Source organism: Hippopotamus amphibius, chromosome 3, assembly GCF_030028045.1.
Source record: "Hippopotamus amphibius kiboko isolate mHipAmp2 chromosome 3, mHipAmp2.hap2, whole genome shotgun sequence".
Taxonomy (NCBI): Eukaryota; Metazoa; Chordata; class Mammalia; order Artiodactyla; family Hippopotamidae; genus Hippopotamus; species Hippopotamus amphibius.
Genome location: NC_080188.1, coordinates 52,582,874 through 52,607,069, shown reverse-complemented (window position 1 = coordinate 52,607,069; position 24,196 = coordinate 52,582,874). Strand labels below are relative to the sequence as shown.

Sequence of the window (24,196 nt, the reverse complement as noted above, 5' to 3'; positions counted from 1 at the left end):
GCCATTATATTGTGTTCTTCATAGATTTCTTTCTCATTTTTCCTCTAGTCCAAAAGTCACTCCCGAGTTGGCCTGAAGTCAAGCACCAAGCAAAAGGTATGTTTTTTTCCCTCTCTGTACTGTTCCTTTAAAAAAATAATTATTTTGGTGAGTGCTTATATTTTTTTCCTGAAAAGAATGGCTTGTTTTTGGAAGGCAAGGATATACCCAGAAACAAAGTGTTTTTGGTTTTCATTTACTTTGCCTCCATATAGCAAAAATGAAATTGGAGAGAGATCCTTGAAATGAAATGGAATGAGAGATAATCTTGCAACCCAGAGACAGAACCTTAGAATTTTCCATGGCTTACAAACAATTCTGAAAGCAAGGTCAGAAGGTACTCTCCCAGATTCAGCTCTTTTATTTTCTCAGCCCTTCATAGTGAAGGAATTGGTTCCTGTCTCAGTTCATATTTTTACTAAACTTCATTCTTTCAGCATCTGCTGTGGAGAATGACCCTCACCTGTGACTTGTGGTGAATTGGCTAAATCATGAGCTCCATGAGTCAGAAAGAATTGCTTTCAATTCCTGATTCTGTCACTTTACCAGCTATGTGACCTTGGACACATTTGTACGAAGATGATTATACCTCGTAATGTAGTATATTTTAAGGATACAATGAGATAATATATATGAAAGCACTTATAACCCAGTGCCTAGCACAAAATAGGCACTTAGTAATTTTTAAAATTCTACAGTGTTTCACTGACATTTTAGATGTACAAAACAATAGAAAATTTGAAATTCCAAAGTTTTCATCCTTAGATGCACACATATTATGTTTAAATTGTTAATGCTGGTGACACACAGAGCAATGATGTAAATAGGTTTATTAGAATTTAGGGCAGTTTATGCTAAAAAATTATTCTTCTAGCGTAGATGTTTGAACTGTTTGGCAAACTTGCCTAACCTCTCAGGATAATGGATATCTTAATTCAGAATACCTTTCTTGATGTCATTTGTTAGAGGAAAAAACACTTGAGAGGTGTTTAAGAAAACTGAAAGAGGTAACATCTGTGAAAGCACTAAGCCCAGTGCCTGAGTAGATCGCAGCTATTTTTATTAGAGAAACATCATGTTGACTGGGAAGAAGATGGACCGACGTGGACTCTAACCCAGCTTCAACACTTTCCAGAAAGTAACAGCTGACCTTGATATGGCCAGTCCTGTGTTCCAGGTTCACTTATGAGCACTTTACAAGGACAAACTTATTTAATACTCTAGGTAGGTATTCTTATGTCCCTCAGGGTTGGTCAGGAGAGTAAAATCACACCAATAATTTGAACAGAGAGAATTTGATATGAACTGTTAATTAGTTATAAAGTTGTGAACTAGGTAATGGAAAGAGTGAAAAGAGAACGCTAAGGTGTAGGATGGGGGTAGCAGTTCCAGGAAGCAGCTACCACCCCCACGACGGAGGGAACAAGGCAAAGAGTGGTGATTACTAAAACTTCTTAGATACTTAGAGGAAGGGCCCTGCAGAGCTTAAATGCAGACCTCTGAGGAGAGGGTGCTGGCCAGCGAACTCTGAGGCTGACTCTACAAGAACAGTACAAACTGGGTTCAGTGGCTCTGCAGGAAGGAGAGAAGGCTGGGGCCGCTGAGGGAGGCTCAGAGGAAGCACCCAGGAAGGAGCAAGTTCCTTCCAATCCCTCCAGTGCAGGCCTCTCTGGTGCCCGCTACTGACAGAGCTAACCAGAAGCCAGCTGACTAAGCAGGAATGTGTTTTGCAGAGTCCCAGGCCTACATCACAGAGCTGGTTACAGAAAGATGGGTTTGGCCATGACAGACTGGTACACTTACTATCTCCAGGTGTGTTAAGCTGTGTTTACCCAGTGCTATAGTCTGAATGTTTGCATCCTCCCTCCAAATTCAAATGCTGCCCTCCAAAGGTGATGTTATTAGAAAGTGGGGCCTTTGGGCGGTGCTTAGGTAATGAGGGTGGAGCTCTCGTGAGTGGAATCAATGCTTCTATAAAAGAGAGACTTCCACCATGTAAAGATACAGCGAGAAGTCTGCAACCCTCAACCGGACCACGCTGGTACCCTGATCTCGGGCTTCCAGCCTCCAGAACTGTGAGAAATAAAGTTCTATTGTTTATAAGCCACCCAGTCTGTGGCATTTTGTTATAGCAGCCTGAATGGACTAAGACACCCATCTAGGAAGAGGCAGGGTCAGAATTTAAACCTAGACAGCTTGGCTCCAAAGTTCATGCTTTTTAACCTCTTGAACAAGTGACCATGGGTAAAAACACTTCTCTAAAGTTTACTTTTAAAATCTGCAAAATGAGGATGTTAATTTCTAACTTGTAGGGTTGTTCTAAGGATTAAATAAACAATGTAAATGATGTGCCTATCATATTTCCTGGCATATAGCTTACTATATATGGCATTTTTCTTGCTTTGAGTACAGAAGAGTATTAATTTTGCCTCAGTGAATATATGTGTAGTTTTGAAAGTATTAGCTTTGCCTTGGGGTGATCCCATCTCAAATGGGTTGTTTATTTAGTTGATTATCTCTCCAGCTTAGCATAGGTAGGTGTTTACATTAGAAAGTGAACAAGAGAGAGAATTTAGTGCTGGAGCTTGATCAGTGGAGGCTGTATTGATGATGTTAAAATCAGAGTTTATTAGGACCTGTGTCAGAGCACTGAGTTAGTCTTTCTCTTTGGATTTTAAGTGGTGGGGGAAATCATTGAATGTATTCATTCATTCCTTAATGCAACAGTTATTTATTGGGTACTTAATTGCAGCAGACACTGTGCCAGGCATGGGGGTGATATAAACAGACAGACGGACCCTGCCCTAAAGGCAGTGTCTTTCAGTCCAGGTGGGGAATGTGATGCAAAACCTCAACTGCTCATTTTCCCTCACTCTTCCTTGGCTTTAATAGGTGTGCATGTATGTGTGTTTCTTATTACAAAGATATGATGCCATCATGTGGGTAAAATATCTATTGGGCCTACTATGGAGTCAGCCAATATCCAAGGGAGATTGTGTGGGGGTAGAGGCGTGAGGGGAAGGCCTGTCCTGAAGGACAAAGTCACTCATTAACCAGGGGAGAGGCCAGTCTTGGACCAGACACAGAGAATGAGTGGGAGGAGCTGGGAGGCAGCAGCACCGGAAGGTTCTTGGGTCCCTGGTGGTAGGTCATAAGATGTTTGTGTGCAGGGGTATAAGGGTTGAGGGCTCCAGGGTGTGTACTGTGATGCTATATGGGCCCTTTTTCTCTAGCGTGTTCTATAGAGTGGGAGACAGAGCCTGGAGCAGGCTGGGCCTTAGAGACATAGAAGTAGCTAACTGGTGGACCAGGAGCCTCTCCTGTTTTTTTGCTTTATTTCGCCTCTGTGTTTATTTTCTTTTTGTTTATAAGTACAGAATATCCTAATTTTCCTAAGGGAACTAAGGGAAGGGCTTTATGTGTGTGCTTTGGCCAGAACTTTAAGGGGAAGCTGGCCTTGGAGGCTAACATGGTAGTAATGGTATTCAGGATGCTCGTGAGAGAACCCCAAAGTCATGGTCATGTATTCAAGGTCATACTCGGTCTTGTTGATCTTTATAGAAATTCTGGTGAAAATAAAGGAGGTTAGGTTATATTGAGATATGTTTTGTAGGACATGGGAATACCAGAACCTGTTCTTGACCCCCTCAACTCAAGGGAATCAGAGGAAAATAAATACTTAGAGGGCACAGACAGGCAAATGAATATTCTGTTACCCCAATGTAGAAGCTCAGGGAGCTATGCCGAAATAAACATGACTCTTCTGTCTCCTTCCCACAAAACTTTCTGCTCCGCAAGTATATTTTCAAGATTAATAGTAGTATTAATGGTAAAAATAACAACATGCAATCAATGTTCTGGTTGCTTTGCAAACATTCACTAGTAGCACTGTTTTCCTTTGAATTTTAATCAAAAAAAAAATTGAATTGCCAAAGCCTACAGTTAACAGAGTGTTTTAAATATTCTCAGTCTCCTACTCTAACATTTCTGTGGCATTCAGTGATCTCAAGTTTACTATATCCTTGCTTCTATCAAAGCCATCTTCTCGGATATGAAAAATAAATCCATAGTAAGTTACACTTGAATTATATGGCTTAAAGTGTAATCTCTCCTAAGGGTATTTGCATTTTAATAGGTGACAGAGCTAATGAAATTGAGTTGAAGGGGTGGACTTTCTGGCATTAGCAAACAGGGAACAATTTTTGGTTGGTAGAAAGATCTTATTGTTGCTCCTAAAATTGCATCGTTTACTTATAAGATTGATTCAGAAGGAAACATTAACTGGTTAGATGACCTAGGGTCACAGATGTGTAGAGTTGATAGGGAGTCAGTACTCCAGTCTGGAGCATGGAGGTCGGCCTTTGTCTGTTCAGCCTACGATGATCATGTCTTCCTCCCTCCCCATCCCCTACCAACCTCCTTGTTAGTGAGTGTAATGTCCCTCTTTCCCACGGAACTGTACGCGCTCCTCCAAACACAAACTGTGTTTTCTTAATATTTGTACCTTTCCTTTACCCTCTTCTCTCTGGCACCTAGTATCTGAGAGCTTCTTAAATATTGGTAAGCATGGTGAAAAACACCCCATGCCCCATTTACAGCTGAGGAGTCCATGCCGTGGCCAGTAGGCCAGTGGAGCCCAGTGTTAGTCTCAGGTCCCTGGAGAAGTAGCTTCTGTCTTTTCCTGCTGCAGAATAAAAAAGGCTCTTGAGCATTTTCTGTGGTATTGTTTTCATTTTCTAATTTTATCTTTATGCTCCATCAGCAGTGTTCTTTTGCCCTTCTATTTCCTCCATTCAACTCCCTGCACCCTCAACCCCACCACGGGAACAGCCTCCCCCCATCAGCATCCCGCGCCACAGTGGTACGTTTGTTGTGGTTGATGAAGCTACACTGATGCCTCGTTATCACTCAGGTCCATAGTTTATCTTGGGGTTCACTCTTGGTGTTGTTCATTCTATGGGTTTGAACAAATGTATGACACGTGTCCATTATTGTAGTTTCACATGGAATAGTTTCACTGCCCTGAAAGCCCTCTGTGCTTTGCCTGTTCCTGTCTCCACTCCCAACATCTGACAGCCACTGATTTTTTTAGTCTCCATTGTTTTACTGTTTCCAGAATGTCATGTAGTTGGAATAATACTGTATATATAACCATTTCAGGTTGGCTTCTTTTACTTAGTAATTTAATGTTCCTCTGTCTTTTCATGGCTTGATAGCTCATTTCTTTTTGGCACTGAACAATATTCCATTGTCTGGATGTACCACAGTTTGTTTATCCATTCACTCACTGAATGGATAAAACTTGATTGCTTCTAAGTTTTGGCAATTATGAATAAAGCTGCTGTAAACATCCATGTGCACATTTTTGTATAGACATAAGTTTTCAATTTATTTGGATAAATACCAAGGAGTACGATTACCACATCTATTTTTCTTTATAATTTTCTTCTCACAAGTGACTCTCAGCCTTTGCTTGATTGTCCTCAAGTGTCTGCTCCAACATACTTGTGTGCTTTCACACGTGCGCTTCCTGTTCTTGGCTGTGTATTTCCTGCGTTGAGCCTCTGGCATCCCCAAGAATGATCTGTGCCCCACTTGGAGGGATATAAGGAAAGAGAGAAACCCTATGCAACAATAGTACAGAGAAGTTTTTAATGTAGCAGCTAGATTTGGGCAAGTTGAGAAGAAGAAGCCATAAGCTGAGTTTATAGCACCCAAGAGTTAAATTCTGTCTTCTCATGCAGTTCTTACTGGCATTAGAAAGAGTCATTTGGGCTTTTTACATCGCTGTGGGGATCTGAATACTGAATCTAGCTTAAGGGAAATTAAAAGTCACTGCTTTCTGGTAGTGACAATTCCCCTTGAAGGTCCTGACAAGAGATGGAAAGGAAATCAGCCTCCCTGAAGTGGAGTCCATATTATCTTTCATCCATGTTATCTTTTCTTGGCCATGAAAGATGCCCAGTGGCTTTCTGGAAGATGCAGCCTGAATAAAAACGACAAAACCAGCAAGATGCATTTAAAAGAGATGGAGATCATCTCTGCAGACTCACAACAATAGGGATTTTAGGAGAGCTCCTACCATTTTTTCCCCCAGAAAAACAAACCAACCAGAATTAGCATTTTTATATTTCAGTTTTTAAAAAATACTATTTTATTTTTCTGGGAAAGAGGGAAATTTTTGAGACAAATATTGTTCAAAGGACCAAAGGCTATGTGTATCATACACGCTGACACTAACTTTTACAGTCATCTCATTTCTGAATTTTAGCCATAAAAGACCCAGAAGAACAAACTGGGCATTTCAGCAATGTAGGTCAAATTCTATTGCCATATGCTGCAGGGCACTGGCTGTCCAATGCCTTTTTTCCTCTTGAAACTTATATTATATTGAATAGTATTTGGCAAATACAAGCTTTGGGCTGAGGCTTTGGGAGAATATCATGGATTTTTAATGTGATGATATTTGTTAAGTGGGTATTGGAATCATTTCACTTTTCACTTCTTCGTTTTCTTTTCTCTCATCTTGGTGGAGAGCAGCTGGTCTTACCAAAGTTTGTATCCCTCCATGTCTCATTTCCCGCGTGGTCCAGGTCAAGGGTTCCCTTCAGTCCTGTCTTCTCTCCCTTAAGTCTCCAGTACCCTGAGACATCCCAGAGATAGAATACATGCTCAGGCTTGCTTTGGCTACAGCTTAGCATCTCAAACTCAAAAGAGTCAGCTTCAAGGGTGGTGTAGGCCAACAGTTTTAAGAATCTCTTTCATCAAAGAGCAAATGTATTCACATAAATCCTGTGGGAGTTGAGGCCTGAGCAGGATTGCTCCAAGCATCCGCCTTGTATTTCTGGACCAAAGGAAAAATAATAATGCCTCCGCGTGTAGCTCTCCTTGTTAAATGTTGAATATGGTCGTGTCCCAACTCCCCTGTGGTTCTCTGAGTTTTGGTAGGTCTAATGGGCTTTTCTAGCCTGTGAGTTACACCCAGTGTCTTGGAATGACAGTCATTCTACAAGGAGAACCAATAAGCTTAAACCTAATAGGAGGTAGAGACTAGGTGAGGTTTTTCTGGGACATGACACAAAGGATCTGTAAAGCAATACAAATGCCGTGCAATTGCTTCTCTTCACTGAAGGGAATATTAGCTCTGAAAAATCCATGGCACTTCAACTCAGAAAAGTTGGTCAAATACCATTGTGTCAGGTTGTTCTGAAATCAAAACTTTGATTTTGTGTTCCCCAGTTTCCTCTAAGTAGCCTTTTCTTTTAGGTTCACTAAAACAAAGGAGGTGCTTTGATTTGCATAAATTAAAATCTTCCACACTTCAGAAATGCTCTAGATAAGGATTTCAGAAGGAAAGAATCAAAGTGTATCCTTTTTCTGCAACAAAGATGACTTTCTTTGCAAAGGTTGGAAATTCACAGATTAGTCCTGTTTTGTTTTGCCCATTTGAGTGATTTTTTAAAAAGTATTGAGCCAATATTTTAAAACGTGAGTGGTTTCACATAAATATGTAGATTTCAGGCTTGTCCTAAAAAATATCTGGCATCTTAGTATAGATTTCCAGATGATCTACAATAATCTACTGTAGCTAAGGGGCCGCTGCCCACTCTAGGGTGCCTCCAGCGCACCACGTGCCTCACTTCCGCACCCCCTAACCCCTAACCCCGCCCCCCCCCGCCCCCGTCTTCCCCACACCCTCCAACTCATGCCTTTCACTGCTTTCCTGGCTTCCAGAGGCGTTTGAGGTTTTGACTTCTATTTTAGGAGATATTTTGCTACTACTTTCCTTGAGGAGTTCTAAGTCCTTATATATTAATAGATATTTTAGTTGAGATCAACCCCGGGCTGTTTTGCAAACACATTCTATTTAGCAAATTGATTAATTAGGGTTCAAATTTTCTTAGCAACAAGTTAAGCTTCAGCAAAGAGTTATTTTAAACATTTTTCGGTTTAAACTTATTTTCTTCTAAAGTATTAATGATATTTAAAACTTTTTTTGGTAAAAGATAATTCAGTTTCATAACTCTTTCATTTTCTATCAGGCACTTGACTTACAGAACAGCAGTTCTGCATTCTATTTAAGCTAAGGATAATTTTCCTTTAAAATGAAACTAAGGACAGGAGTCTGATCCATGAATATGCTAGCTTCCTACGTAATGACATTAGTCCAAGTCCAGACGTTATTCCAGATACAAATTTTGCAAACAAAAATATTCTCAAACCTCAATAACTCAATCACAAAACAACCAACATAGGGATGAAATAGGACAGAGAAATAAGATAGTCCGCAAAAGGAAGGAGTAGCAAGGGAAATCTGGACATTAAAATGCAAATGATGAGATCCTGGAAGGCTGCTGCCTGAGCTGATGGTTCCAGAAACACAGCATCACTGCCACAATCAGGTCCACATCTAGAATGAAGTGAGTGAGGCAGGCACAATATTTAAGAGGGTGCCAAGAAACTTAGGAGTCATGATAAACACTTTAATATTTTAAAATGTTAATGCACTATTTTATAAATCAAAATTAATGCAAAAAAACCCATGATGGATAAATGGTCTTGCTGGCCAACCGGCTGAAATTTGGCTAGCATTTAGGAGTTACTTACCCAATGCCAGGTATGGTGCTAAGCATTTTTCACGCTTTAAAAAAATCTTATATACAGTACAGCTCCATGAGGTAAGTTCTATTATTTCCTATCTTTCGCCACATTTTATAGCTGAGAAAACTGAGAATTAAAGATGTTGAATAGCTGGGCGTGGTGGTGTGCGCCTGTAGTCCCAGCTTCTAGGGAGGCTAAGGCAGGAGGATCGCTTGAGCCCAGGAGTTCTGGGCTGTCGTGCGCTATGCCAATCGGCTGTCTGCACTAAGTTCGGCATCCATATGGTGACCTCCCGGGAGCGGGGGGCCACCAGGTTGCCTAAGGAGGGGTGAACCGGCACAGGTCAGAAACGGAGCAGGTAAAGATACTGAATAACTTGCTCATGTCAGAGCTAATAACTGACAGGGCCAGGATCCAGGCAGCTTGACTCCAGCAACTGCTCCATGGTACTATCCGCCTCTGCGGGGATGGCTCAGCCCCCAGGCCATCCAGTTCTGTGATGCTGATGTGCCTCCACTCTCCTGAGGTTCCCCCTGAACTGAGGATAGGGTCATGACCTCAGAGCAGTCATATGTTGGGAGAGAGAGAATCTGGAAACACACACACACACAGAGACAGAGAGAGAGAGACAGAGAAAAACCTAAAGACAGTGAGGACAAGACAATGAGTAAATACCTGCTGTTGGGAGAGGCAAGAGCAAAGATGAAGAGGCAGTTGCACCATTAGGTTCAGCCCAGAATGGAGAACAAGGGAACCCTGCAGCTGAAGGGACTCCACATAACTCAGCCCTAAAGCTGTAGTGAAATGATGCCCCGGTCTCTGGAAGTATGTCTGAGTTTATTCAAACCTGTTTTCTGGCTTTCTTACCATGTGTTCTTCCCCAGTCCTTCTCTACACATCCTTATCTTAATAGACAGCTTGAAGTGTTCACCACAACCTGAAATAGCCCAATGGGCCTTCATTCCCAGTTTCCCAGTACTCTCCTCCCCGTTTGAATTGTCCTGTCTTCCTGTCCTTTCACTGCCTTCCCTCTTTTCCTGGCCATCCTGCCTCCTCTAGCTGCCACTGCACTTTGATGGAAGAGCATTCATCAATGGAGTGACATTGGTTTTTCCTTTTTCGATGCTTCATGAAACTGTACGTAGCCCAATTGTCTGCGATCCTTCAGCTGACTCTCCAGGTTATCTGTCAGTCTCTCCATGCCTGCAGGGCTGGAAGCAGATGGTAAGGAGCTGAGAAGGCTAGCCAAGAAGGGGGTAGTGTTTGAGAAGGAATGCATGGAGAGGTAAGAAAGAAGTTCAGTTAAATTAGCAGTACCCTGTAAACACATCTGCCCACTTCATTAGCATATTTCCCATAGAATATTTACTCTCAACTTCACACTTGCTGCTACTGCTACAACCAGATTTAATGTACATGCGATAGATTTTCCAGTACCATTCAGCTCACTAAAAATAATAATGAACCTTCTAACTGAGTGGTTCTCGGTCCTATCAGATCCAATGATGCCTTTTGGAAATAAATGTTTAACAAACATTTTGAAATGATTCCTGTATTATTTGTATGGCTAATATAATCTATTTACACATACTTTAAAACAATGCCATAACTGTACAAAAAAATTAAATTAAGTAAAAAAAATAAAGTGTAACTTCTTAGGCAGGACTATACTAGAGACATATAAGTTTGTCAGATATTTTCATCTCTTTTTTTAGAAGCATTGAGAAGGAGACTGTAAATGCAGACTGATGCAGGTGTTTTATATTAGCCACTCAAAACCCACGAGCAGTGTTACAGTCAGTGACATGATTTCCCCAAGCGGTGGTTGTGATAAACAGAATTAATGGCCTCACCGAGGATGTCCATATGCCAATTTCTGGAAACTGAATATGTTACATCCTGTGGCATAAGGTGCTTTGGAGACCTGATTAAGTTAAGGATCTTGAGATGGAGAGATTATACTGAATTATCCCTGTGGGGCCAAGGTAATCACAAGGGTCTTCATGAGCAAGACAGGACTCTGACAAGACATGACTCTTTATGTCAGAGTCAGAGAAGATGTTTTAATGGAAGAAGAGGTTGGAGTGGTGCAGGGCCATGAGCCAAGGAATGTGGGCAGCCTTTATAGCTGGAAAAGGGAAGAAAATGCATTCTGCCCAGAACCTTCAGCAGGAGCACAGCCTTGATGACCATTTTAGAGGTTAGACCGCTAAAATTGTCAGATAATACATATGTTTTGTTTTAAGCCACTAAGTTTGCGGTAATGACTTACAGCAGCAAAAAGAAACTAATACACTGACCAATTCTTAGAAAATGCCAAACTCTCAAAGTCCAATCTTTATAAAACTTATATGATAGTTTCCTTTCTGGAAACTTTACTGCATAGTCAAAGTGTGCAAGAAAATACTTTGTGATTGTATGTAAAATGGAGCTTGATTCTAGACTGACATAATTGTAAACACAGTTTTCACTGTGTTCCCAGGTCTTCTATTTTCTCACTCTTTTATCCTCTCCCTTCTCTTCTTTCACTCAATTTCAGTTTTTGGTTTATATTTCATTTGATATCCGTCCTGTTGTGAAGTCTCCTTGCTTTGTGGCTTCACCTTCCTTTTGCAGGGTAGCCTTTCAAGATGTTTTCCACAAACATGGTTCCCTCCAAAAGGCTGCCAGCTGTTAATATTCTTGTTCCGGGAACATACTCTTCCTTTAGTCTAAAATGACCTTCCACCTCCAGTCCCTAGGTTTGATAGATGACTGGTGATCCAAAACTCAAGAGCCATCCTTTCCGAGCAGCTGCCTTGATCTCCATGGTCATGGGTAGTCCTCCTCTTGGGTTTTCATTGGTCCCTGAACTTATCTTTAGCACCTATTTTTGTTTTTTCTGTGTGCAGACACGATGCTAAGCACTTCAGGTATATTTTGTCATTTATATCATGTACGAATCCTATGGGTTAGTTATTATTTATTCCCATTTTACACATGGGGAAATGGAGATTCCTAGAGTAAACATTTACGATCTAAAGATTAAGGGGAAAAAAGGATTCTTGCTCTTAGAATTCTTTATGTTCTCAAAAGATTAAATTTTAATGGATTTCATTGAAAAGTATGAAGCGTTTATAACTTTTTATTCATTAGTAATTGTGAGTTACGCTTGTATGTACATAGAGAAATGTTTCCAGACTGTGCCCCAGAGACTTTCGGGTGCCTGTTTTGAGAGTGGGCAAATGGCTCACTTTATATGTTTGCATCATTTGAACTTTTTCCAGTGGTCAGTTAGTGAAGTCAAATTTATTTGGCTTTTGTGTATAGATTCTAAATAAAAAAATTTTTAAATTTAAACCTTCTCTAGGTCAATTACTTGTTTTTATATATAATTTTTCATATGGAGGTACAAATTTAATTCATTCACATACCGATTTGTTCCATACTTATTTGTTGAGTGTTACTCGGAGCTAGTTTCTGTTCTAGGCACTGAGGACATGGCAGTGAACAAGAAAGACCAGGGAACTCACATTCTAGTGGGGGATACATTCAACAATACATCAAGTGCCATATACTAAGAAGAGAAAGAAAGCAGGATAAAGTGATGAGAAGTGGAAGGACGTTCTCATTTTACAGTCAAAGAAGGCCTCTGCAAGGGGCTGTTATGTGAGCATCTGCCTGAATGAAATAAGGGAGAAAGCCTTGTGAATATCTGGTGAAATATGTTCCAGAATGTAATTTGTCATTTTTATGCAATAGTTTGGGTATTATTTTAAAATCAGAGTTAATTGTGTCAAAAGTACTCGTTGAGCATGTATTAGGTGCTTGGTGGGTGAGGTGGGCTGTTCAATAACAGGGAAATACGAGATCTGACCTTGGCCACCTCGTTTACAACTTTGAAGGGAGTTGAGAACAACACATAAAAATATCAAGTGGTAAAACAGTATAGAGTTATTTGGTGCTAAACTGTGTGACAACAGATTCTAGCTTTTGGGCGTCTCCTTTGGGTTTTACATCTTCAGAAGTGAAAGTCTGATTTTGTAGATAAAAACATTTTTAAGGACAAGGCAGTAGACTGAAACCAGACGTGGGAAAAAAAAAGGTCTTTCATAGAACTTTAGTTCTCACTCCTATAGGGATTTCCTCCTCTTAGGAGGTTAGTTATATATTTAGAAATACATTTCTAATTGGGGATAGCAAACTCTGCTGGGAATCCAGACAATTGATTTACCATCTATGGCATCCCAAGCGGTGGCAGCATTCCTTGGACTGTGTCGCTGCAGGATGGTGGCAAGGGTAGTAGATGCATTCTTTCCCTGCTTCTCTTCCCCATCCTTCCCCTGTGCTGTGAAGTGGGAATCGCCATCTTGATTTAGACTTGTAATCAGATTGAGACTGTGCATTGTCTAGCACAGAACTCTCAATAATGGTTCCCTTTCTGGGCTCTCAGTAAATGGTTTGTGACCGGAATACCAATATGCTAACAGTATTTGGGCTAGTAGAATTATGACATTTTGGGTGTTTTCCAAGTTTTCTGTTTTCCACAAATCCCAATTGCTGATAACACAGTTTCTGATTGTACTTCAGCTTCTGATTCTATTACCATTGAAATTTTTTAAAAAAGGAAAAAAATACTGTAATGATTCAAACAAATCATTGGATCCGTTACTTAAGGAGTGCTTGTTGAGTTTGCACAATAGACTTTTCTCTGCTACATTTAATTTTTTGCTTAAGACTCATGCTTGAATAAACTTTTTCTTCTATTTAGATCATGAGTATCATTGCAAGCATTAATTATAATACCCAGTGTTCACACTGTGATTTTCACCCAAAATTACAGAAATGTATTTTTAAATTCAGTAATCTATTAAACTTAAACCTAGGCAGCAACATTTCTTACATTTTATAGAAAGGCTTGAAGGTTATGTGACTATAACAACAACAGACCAGATACATTTCCCTTCGACCTGATTGGAAATACATCTTTTTTTTACAAAGCTGCCTAGTCTGTTCCCAAAGCTGTTCCTAAGGATGCTAGTGAGAAGCTTTTCTGAAACAACATTTAAGTGCTGTTGCAGACCTGAGTCAGAAGGCTTTCCCTATGGTTTTGATTTATAATTTCATTAGCTGCACCAGCAAAGACTAGATTCACCCTTGTTTTGTTCTCTGGTGTTAGAATTTCAGACAATGATCTTGATGTGCTGCTTCTCACGTAGGGGGCCTTTGATTGTTTTGGATCTTTGTTGCGATGTACTGATCTTGAGCCCATTTGCCTACGTGTGCCTTCCTTGCCTTTCCTCTGCTCTGCTCCCTGTGGCAGGGCTTGGACTTGGCAGGCTAAGTTGATTCCCATGTCCTCCTTGTCAGTTGGTCTTTGGTAGGGGTCCACCAATAGTGGGGACTGGAGGTTAGGAGAGGGCAGAGCACCAGATCCTCCAGGGCATCCCCCAGCTGCTGCCTCCTTCCTTGATCCCTCTGGCCTAGGGCTGGTCGTGGCTTTCTGCAGGTGTTAACCTCTGGGCTGCCTCACTCTCCTATTTGGTTTCTCAACAGCTCTTCCATCACCTGTGCCACCACGAACCCTGTTTTAGGGTTACGTTTCTGATTTCTTAGTTAGACCTTGATTGATCAGTTCTCAGGGGTGATTGCCAACAGAATGAACCATTGTCTTTGTTAGAATTCTCAGAAAATTAAAATTTATAAAATTTACTTCATTTTAGACCTCAAGGTACAGGATAACATGGGAAAACTGAGAAAATAACTTCATGATTTTGTAGGCATGTACTTCTAAGCCGATGAATTATTTTATATACTGCTATCAAAATAAGACATGTTAATTACATCGACCTGTGAATTTTTTTATTGTCCCTCTTGGATATGTGACACTTTGTAATTAGTGAAGGGTATGAAGTACGCTGCTAAAGTATTTTCAGTGAAATATTCAAAAGTTTATACCTATTGTACAACACGGGGAATATAATCAATATTCTGTAGTAACTGTAAATGGAGAGTAACCTTTAAAAACTGTATAAAAATTTGAAAAATTTAGAAAACATTTATACCTAAAAGCACCGTATCTTTGTCCTTATTTGAGGCAGACACACTTCTCGGTTGTATTAGTATAAGATATACTGAGAAATAAGTTTATGGGATTTTTCTGAGACAGAGGAATAATGTCTATCCTGGATGAATGGCCAGTTAGGGGATAGTATGTAGTGTCTTCTCCATTTCTTTAACTGTAATGTTCAGCAGTGGGGAAACCACCAGACCAAGAATCATAAAACATAGATCTTTATCTTAGGTTGGGTTCCTGAGAGACAGCGATGTGCAAGTGATTTGTTGAGCGAAGGACCAGTAAGGAAGTGAGAGGACAGGACAGGGCAGGGGAAGAAGATAAGCGATGGTGTGTTTCAGCTGAAATCTAGCCTCAGCCTGATCACATGGGGAACTTGGGAGCATGAATGACACCAAAGAGAAGTCCCACCTTGGACAATGTGGCTGGGCTTTGGTAGCCCTTTATCAGTCAGTTATTCACTGAGGGAAGCCCTAGAGTGGGGTAGAAGTACATACCCTCCCAGGCATTTATGTCTGAGGATGGCAATCTCTGGAGAACGGTGTAGCTTATGAGCTCTTAGTAGCAACACCTATAGCAGCTGAGGGATGGAGAAACTGACCTGATAAAGGAGGTATGCGTGGGGCACCCACAGCATCTACTATCAATATCAGTACACAGAGTACCTTGTCCCCGCCTCATACAAACCTTTCGGTGCTAGACAAGACACATAACCTCTCCAAGCCTCAGCTTCCTTATTTGTTTAAAAATGAAAAAGATGGGGAGTCGGTAATAACAACCACCCTGTTGCTTTCCTTATCACTCTTAAATGTGCTGTTCCTTTATATGAAAGAAGTAAAGTGCTGTGGAAGTAAGTGTTGTTTCCCTGAGTAGCTAGTCTATAGAGGGAGAGGAAATGGAAGTTTGTAAAGTTAACTCGTAAACTCCAGTTTAAATACGATCACGGTCTTCCCTTGGCTTCCTGAAGAGAGAGTCTGAAACAAAGAGGTAGTTTATTTTGGAGGTGAGTCTCGCAGGCAGGACTGAGAGGGTGGGGAGGGCGAGACAGGCACAGAGGAACAGCCAGTTTACAGGTGTGCCATGGGGGTCCCTGCAGGGCTGTGGGTCGGGCTCAGTCACACACTGGGACAAGCTGCCATCAGCGGGAGGCGAGTCGAGGCCTGCATGTCACTGGTCACCCAGGGCCGGGAGTGTCCTATCTGCCGTCCACGCTCTTGGCACTGCTCAGATCCAGTCATGCTCCTCGTTAATTCCACTGTTACTGTTCTTCAAAGACGAGGCTGACCCCAGCCTCGAAGAAAAGATTTAGCAGTGTAACAAGCCCCGGCTCTCCTTGCTGTGGTGGATTCTGCAGCCACAATAGGTATCCGTCATCTCTGTACTCCCCTGTGCCCTTGAGACTTCCGTCACCCCTGGCCAGCACTTCTGAGGCTGTTGAGTCAGTAGGTGGTCCAGACCCTCACCCTGGCGGGGTCTGAGACTGGGTCGATTGACTTGTTGCCATTGCCTGTTCCCTGTGATCAGTGGGCACAAAACTCCAAGAGATGCCCCAGGGGATCTCCCGAGATCCAGACTTTCTCCTCCCTTTTTCCCATTGTGTAGCAGCTACCCTCTCTCCTGAGATTATCGCAGTCAGTTTCTCTGCCAGTATAGGAACTCCATGCTTTGCCCGTGGTCCATGGGCACGAAGAGCCTGAGTGATAAGGTGGAGTCACTGCTTCAGGCTCAGTGTCTCGTGGAGAAACACCCTCTAAGAACCAGGACCTCTCTTCTAGCGAAGTTTAGAGTTGTGGAAACAAGCACTCCAAGTTAAGCAGTTGTGTTACAGGAGTGATGATGAGAGGAGCCAAGCAATGCGTGCGCCCCTTGGTGCCCAGACCTTTGTTTTCTAGCTTTGGGGTACGTACTGCCGTGTCATGGCTATTGTTTCAGTGCACAGAGTGCATCCTGGAGAAGAGCATCCCAACCCTGCACGTTGTAGGCATGAGTGGTGCCATCGCTGAGCCAACACGAGGCCATTCTAATATCCTACCAGGCAGGGTCCTTCTGGGTGATGTGATGTATGATGGGAGCAGTACATCCGGGACCATACAGCCTCTGCTGCATCATCTCTAGGAGAGGCAGTCACTGTAAGGGGAGTCTGACTCACACAAATGTCCACCCCAAGCATGGCTGAAATCGGAGGTGAGCCCCCAGAATGTCAGTCGGGTACCACGTGTGTCTCCTAAAATCACTCTCACACACAGATCTTTGGTGAGATTCTTCTGGCATGTGATGCTGGGCTAGGGGCTGTACCCAGGAAGTGCTCAGACACTGGTCCTGCACTCTTTGATCGTCTATCCTGTTCACATATCATTGAGGAAATAGCAGGTAACTCTTAGGTGCCAGGTTCTATGTTAGAGATGCAAACATGAGTTAAGTGTTTATTCTTTGGGAACTCACCACCTAGCACAAGGAATAGATATATACATTGTGAACTATATTTTGTAATTGATGTTTTAAATATAGGGAGCACCAAAAAGAGAGTAATTAATCCTGCCTGGAGAAGACTGGAAAGGCTTCATTGAGGAGGTGACATTTAAGTGGACCATTAAATGGTGGATGTAAATTTTCAAAATAGACCTTGGCAGATAGAAGGCAGGCTGGGTGGATAAAACAGCGTCAGCGAAGGCGTTGAGACGTGAAGGAACATGGCAAGACTAGGGATAATGGGAGGTTTAGGCACTAAGCAGTGTGTGTGTTGCTCGGTGGTGTGGGGAATGCGAGAGGGTAGAATGTGACAAGGAAGAAAAGGCTGAACCAGGCCAAGCTGAAAGGCCCCGTATTATGTTTAAGGAATTTGGACCAGACAGGCATCTCCAGCTATGTGTATATAAACATGTTGTCAGCACAGTGGAAACAGTACACTGGATGTAAATGGGTGGACAAGGCAGTGCTGGAGTAAGGGTCTCAGGGCAGGTGCCACAGTACTGCCGGACGGTGCGGTTTGAAGGGGCCTCCATTTTCAAGTGTGTTTCAAATGAATCCTACAATGGAAGTCAACATGGTCTGATGCAGTCAGAGCTGTTCTGATTGAAGCAATGAAGGCAGTGGGGTAAGGAGAGTTGGAAGGAAAGGGGCCCTGAGACCTCTCTGAATGTCCCTTTGCTTTCTTTGTTTACCAGGAGAAAAAAGAAAAAGTCCCATGAAATCCTGTGTGACTTATCTTCAAGAAGTCTTTGAGAGTCTTTGAACCTTGGAGAGTCTGAAACCTTTTCTCCTTTGGGTTATATTCTTCAGATATCAAAATATTATGTTATATTCTTCAGAATTTCAAATGACATGTGTGAAATTTTATTTCATAAAATGTTGAACGGTAGTAAGAGTCCAATCAGTGTTGACTATTCTTCTTTTTCTTATTTTAATGAACCAAAGTACTCAAACAAGTATGTTTTGGAAGCAGGTAAGGGGGAAAATGAGAGAGAAGTATGCTGAGTCCCTGCTTGGATGGGCCTGGGGAAGGGAAGTGGGAGTCCCTAGTGATGGGAAAGTTGTTGGAAGTTGTCTCTGATGTGCTACGTTCCTGGCGTCTGAAATCATCCCACGGTCTCAACAGTAATCTCGGAGAATCAGCAAATGATATGGAACTGGAGGTGGTGGAGGCAAATCGTAAATACTGCGTCTCTGTGTTGCTCTGAGCAACCTTTTGCCCTGCAGAGACACTTCTTAATTTGATCCCTAAACTGGTTATCTCTGTTGGATGAGAAGAGCAGGGTGGGGAGGGGAAGGGAGAGGAGGAAACACACCTGTGAGGGGGTAGCAGGACACAGGGGCCTGCCAGAGTTACCTGGGGATTTCTTCACACCACCCACGGGTCTTCCTCCTTGAGTGGAAATGCTAATAGCGCCCCCTGTGGAAGAGCGGAGCTGCCTGGTGATCCTGAGTCACAACAGAGTCTGTGGTGTCTCTTAGGCATGGTGGGGAGAAAAGAGGTTCAGAACCCTGATTTAACCCTTGCTTTTGCCTTATCTTTCTGATAAATTCTGGGGAGAATCCTTTTTAATTTCACGTTCTTCATGGTGTCAGAAAGTTGTTAGTTCCCATACTTGTTTGTGTATTATAGCCTTTAGAGTTTATAATTAATTTTAATTAAGGATAGCATGATAAAAATGATGAATATCACTGCTAAAAGTCTTAGGCTCAGATGGTATACAGTTCAGGACAAATGTCCCCATTTCTTTCATGTTTTAGCAATGGAGAATGGAGTAAGAGGGAGGAGGTTTCACATGTGTTTATTGTGGTGCTTGGTCGTAAAGGCATCCCCAGTGTTCTGAGTCACTTTTAAACACCGACAGTTATGGGTGAATAATAATGATATGAAAAAGAAAGATGACTGCAGAGGGCTTTGTATTTTAGTAATTTGTGACCCGTAAGGGCAGATGAGGAGGAGGCATTAATAATTTACTACCAAATCTTTTAAATAAAATGTTTGGTACAAATGTGTAGCTTGGTTCCAGTAATGAAAAAAAGGTTTTTGTTTCCCCATTGTATTTTAGAAATATTTAAGTTGTGAAAAGAAAGGGTACAGCGTTAACTGTATTGTAATTTCATCCAATTTTTTAAGCTTATATTTTTAAAATTTAATGCACAAATACATGTACTTGGTTTTAGAAGTCAAATGATGCTAAATGTGTATACACACACACACACACACACACATATGTGTGTATCTATAAATGGAAAAGAGTAGTCATTCCCTCCCTCGCTCAATGCCATTCTTCAGAGGCAATTAACTGCTCCTAACTCTTTTTTCTATGAGTTCCTATTTTATGAAGCCAGAATTTTTAGTCTCATGCCTTATCTTCACACCTCCTGTATCCTTTCCATATAATTATTTCACAATTTTTGGCATGGGTTTTGATATTTTTACTAGGTAAATGGTAAAATAGCCAAATAGTAGGCAGTGATTACATTTGCTTTATTTTTATTTTTCCTGAAATTAATAATTGCCTCATTCATTGTTTTTCTTTGCTTTACTGCCTTCAGATTTCTGGCCCAACTCTTTTCCCCGTATCCTCCAAGAGCTTTGTAAGATGTCTTTCTTAAAATTTTTCTCATAATCAAATCTATCAAACAACCTCTCATATCCCGTCCTCCTTTTTATTTTTAATTTTTGATGTGTATCTTCCGTAGCCCTCAGGACTCTGTTCCGTCCTGGATTGGTTGCTTCCTGCTGCAGAACTGCCGTCCTTTGCCCAATTCACTTTGCTTCTCTCTCTCTTGCCCAGGGTTCATGTCATTTTCTTTCTTGGTTTATTTCTTCCTCTTCCTCAGTTTCCTGAAAAGCCATGGGAGGTAAATTTCCTGAGACTTTATATATTTGAAAAAGAGGATTTATTCCATGTTTATACTTGATCGATAGTTTTGGTTAAATCCAGGATTTTGGTGGCAAATTATTTTCTTTCAGAATTTTGGAGCTATTCCGACGTCGACTCCTAGCTCTTCCTACGCTGCTTTTGAGAAGACTGATGCTTTGCCTGTGACTGGTTTCTCCTTGCTGGAAAACTTTAAGATCTCTTTATCTCTGGTACACTCGACTTTTCACTGCTGTCGTCAGTATGAATTCCTTTTCAATCATTTTGCTGTCTTTTAAGCAAGAAATTTATATCTTTCAGTGCTGGTAAGTTTGCTTGAAATGTTTCTTTGAGAACTTCTTCATCAGTGATTGCTCTGCTCTCTCTTTCTGGCAGTCCTATTGGTTGGATTGAACCTCTAACCTTCTTAAGTTTCTCTGTCCTATTTTCCATTTCTTTGTCCTTTTGTCCTACTTTCTAGGTGAATGCCTTGACCTAACCTTGCTGTCCTTTTACTGTTTCTTATTTTTAAATTCTAGCAATACTTTTAATATATAAAAGAATTTGCTTTTTTAATGTTTATTTTTATAATATGTTTTTATTGCATGGGTGTAGTTTAAAACATTATGTTTAAATTGCCTATTTCTCTTCCTCTGTCAGTATAGAGTTAATATACCCCTTTGGAGGGGAGGAAGGAACTACTGCACCTCTTAGGGATGATGTCACATCCCTTAGCATGCTGGGAGAACAGCTTCAAAACGCCTGAGGACATTGAATGGAGTGTCTTTGTAGTTTTTCATTTCTTCCCTCATTGTCTCTGTTTCTTCTGAGTTCCTTTTTTTTCTCATTATTTGTTTGCTTGTCTCTCTTTAATATTGCAGACTTTCCTCAAGTGAGTGGAGTCCTTGACTGTCCATGCCTGTTTCTGGGTGAATCTTTAGAAAGCTGACTGGAAGTTCTGTGTCTATTCACTGGACCTTTCCCCTGGTGGCTTTCACTGTAGGGTCATTAGGATGATACAGCTTTTTCATCGGAGACCTTCAAATGTCAGAATTGGTAGTGTTTTGTCAGTGGGTGGTTCAGTTTTTCTAGAGGAGATTCCGTCAGTCTTCTGCGAGTTCTCTCTGTTCAGCCTGCAGACTTTCATTTAATCTCCCTGTTTTCATTTGCGTCCCTCACCTCCACTCTCCCTTTTACTTCTTGCCTCTTAGTCTGGACTCTCAATTTCTCCTGCAGGGTTGGGGAGGAATAGTCAGACCCAGCTTTACCCCACCTTCTAAGGTACTTGTGCACCTAGCCTGTCTGGATTCTATAGGTATTTTTGACTTGCTTACTTTCCTTTGCAAGCACTTAGATGTATTCTTCCTTCTCTCTAGCAAGTCATTTTCTTCTCTAATGCTTTCTTCCATCTTATAATTCAGTTGAGAATTAAAATTGTCTCCTAGACTGATCAAAGATCGAGCTCTATTTCTGATTCTTTCTTCCTTGAGTATTAGGGTGGTTTTTAAGATGACAAAGGTTGGAAATTGTCTACCATCTTGAAACTGAAAATCCAGTAATCATCACTTTAATTATAATGGAGAATGATGGGCTAAATTAGTTGCCGTATGGAAAGACTTTTTTCCCTCTTAAATTCCCCTTCTGTTGAAAGCTGAAACATTGATATCACAAAAAAATATATTTTTCTTAAATTTGTGAGGGTAGATGGGAAACTGAAAGCAATTGATTAGGGCTGAAAATCACATTGTAGCATTTTTTCCATCATTGATAGAATGGTGATTTCTTCCCTGCTTTTCATACAAATTCATACCTTCAGATCACACCAAAGTTAGAATTCAGTGGAAGGAAACTGTGAATTTTTAGGTGGTCTGTAGTACTCTGCATTTTTGCACAGAAGTCCCAAGTACAGTCTTAACCTGTGAGAAAAGTGCTCAGTATTCGAATATCATCTAAACGGATGCATCATGTTTAAAGTAACAGAGTCAAATGGCTGGATTAGGTTGGGGGAAGGATGTTAAAGTGCTTCCTAAGAGACGAGAACTAGGTTGTTGGGTGGTCAGAGAAGGCAGTTGATGATAATTGGTATTGAGCACTTACTGTGTGGCAAGGACTTTTTACAGACATTATGCCGTTTAATCCTCGTAATAACCCTGTGCGGAAAATACCGTTACCTCTATTTCACAGGTTGGGAAGCAGAGAATGAAGTGACTTGCCCGAACTCACACACAGCCAGATTCAGTCCCTTGCAGTCTGATCCTGGAGACTCTGCTGCTAACCTCCATAGTGATGAAGAGCCAGGGGGATAGTGAGTGTAATCGGGGACAGGGAGGCAGCAGGGCTGGACAAAGGGCAAGGGCGGCAGCCGGTCCTGACAACATTCAGGGAAACTGTGCCCCAGGGGTCCTGTGAGGATAGCTGAGAAGAGGGGGCGAGGAAAGGAACTGTGTAAACATTTGCTTCTGCTTGAGTGTGTACCTCCCAGCACCCCTCCACCAATTAGGAGAGCCGTCCTGAAGAATGAAGCATGCCGCCCGGGCTTCTGAAAAGCAGACCCCAGGATATGCATTAATGAGAGGAGGGGGCATCACAGCTGGCAGAAAAAGAAAGCCCTGGGCCCCCAGCGAGGCCTGAGCTTGTTCACTGCGCAGCAAGAGACCCCTGCGGTTGGGCTCCCCCAAGTCCGTAGCTGTTTCCTGCCACATCCTGGAAGACCGCTCTCTCCCCCGGTGACTCGCCTTATATGGGACAATTAATGAGCAGTGCGGTGACAGCAGACACCTCTCCACATTGTTCAGAGCTTGGGCTTGTGACCAGACAATGCGCCATTGCCCTCCTGGTCCCACCCGAGGAGAAGTGCCTTCTCAGCAGTTTGTAGAATTCGGTTGCAAAAGCAAAGGGCACAGTGTTGACTGCATCACGTCTTTCAGTTATTTAGTCTTTTGCTTTGGTGAGAAGCATGGATTTAGGAGGGAGGGCTGTCTTGATCTCACATGGAATCCCTCCTTAGTCAATATTAGGATGCTTATTAGAACTGCATTTGACAAGAGGGACTGGATTCTGTTACCCACTAATTCAATACAAAAGGAAATCCCTTAAAGTAGAGTTTTTGAAGGGCTTTCTTCTATTTCACCTGCTTTGATTCCAAGAGGACGGTATTATTATTCTCTTTCCAAAGATAAGGAAACTGTGGGACTTTCCAGGTGGTGCAGTGGTTAAGAATCCACCTGCCAATGCAGGGAATACAGGTTCGATCCCTAGTCCAGAAAGATCCCACATGCCTTGGAGCAACTAAGCCCATGCACCACAACTACTGAGCCTGTGCTCTAGAGCCCATGAGCCACAACTGTTGAGCCCATGTGCTACAATTACTGAAGCCCACACGCCTAGAGCCTGTGCTCCACAACAAGAGAAGCCACGGCAATGAGGAGCCTGTGCACCACAACGAAGAGTAGCCCCTGCTCGCAGCAACTAGAGAAAGCCCACATGCAGCAACAAAGACCCAACGCAGGCAATAAATAAATAAATAAATAAATTTATAAATTTATAAAAAAATAAAATAAAGATAAGGAAACTGAGGCTCAGAGATGTTTACGTAAGGGCTGTTCCCAAGGCCATGCGGGGTTGAAATGGAAGCTGAACTAAGGCTGACTTGCTCATAATCCTGGGCTCTTTTCTCAGCACCACGCGAGTTGCCTGTTGCTCAAAGTTTGCTAAAGTCAGTAACTCCTCAGGGCTTAAAAGGCTTGTTGTCATGAGGCCCCTGCGGATTATCCAGGAAGAGTCAGTCACTCACTAGGCGTTTCTTTTTTGATGGTATAAGTGCTCTCAATACACTGTAGGCACGTGGAGAAAAGAAATTAGGTCAGGTTTTATGTCCCTACCGAACTTTCAGTCTCATTGGAAGATGGGTAATGTAAACAAAATATTTAAAGAACAATTAAGCTCTTAATTACAGCGAAATGGTAAACGTAGACTTGCTCAGAAAAGGGAAAGAGATGGTGTAGGCTGGAATACTTGGGGAGTGGAGAGGGTGGTATGTGAGTGGATGTGGAGGGGTGGGTGGGGATGGAAGATGGATGAGACATAGGAAGGCAAGGAAAGGATTTTCTGCCACTGGAAACCCAGGATTCGAACAGGAAAGGGAAGGTTCTGGGTCAGCCTAGGAGTT

The 24,196-nt window shown here is 41.9% G+C and overlaps 1 protein-coding gene across 1 annotated transcript in view; it reads left to right on the top strand.

Annotated features, from left to right (window-relative positions):
• The window catches only part of LOC130848450 (uncharacterized), a 478,274-nt gene that overhangs the window by 297,872 nt on the left and 156,206 nt on the right, over positions 1–24,196 (top strand). Inside the window, exon 4 of the mRNA XM_057726930.1 lies at positions 49–96. Within this exon, the coding sequence (XP_057582913.1) occupies positions 49–96 (48 nt within the window). The remainder of the gene's footprint in view (positions 1–48; positions 97–24,196) is intronic.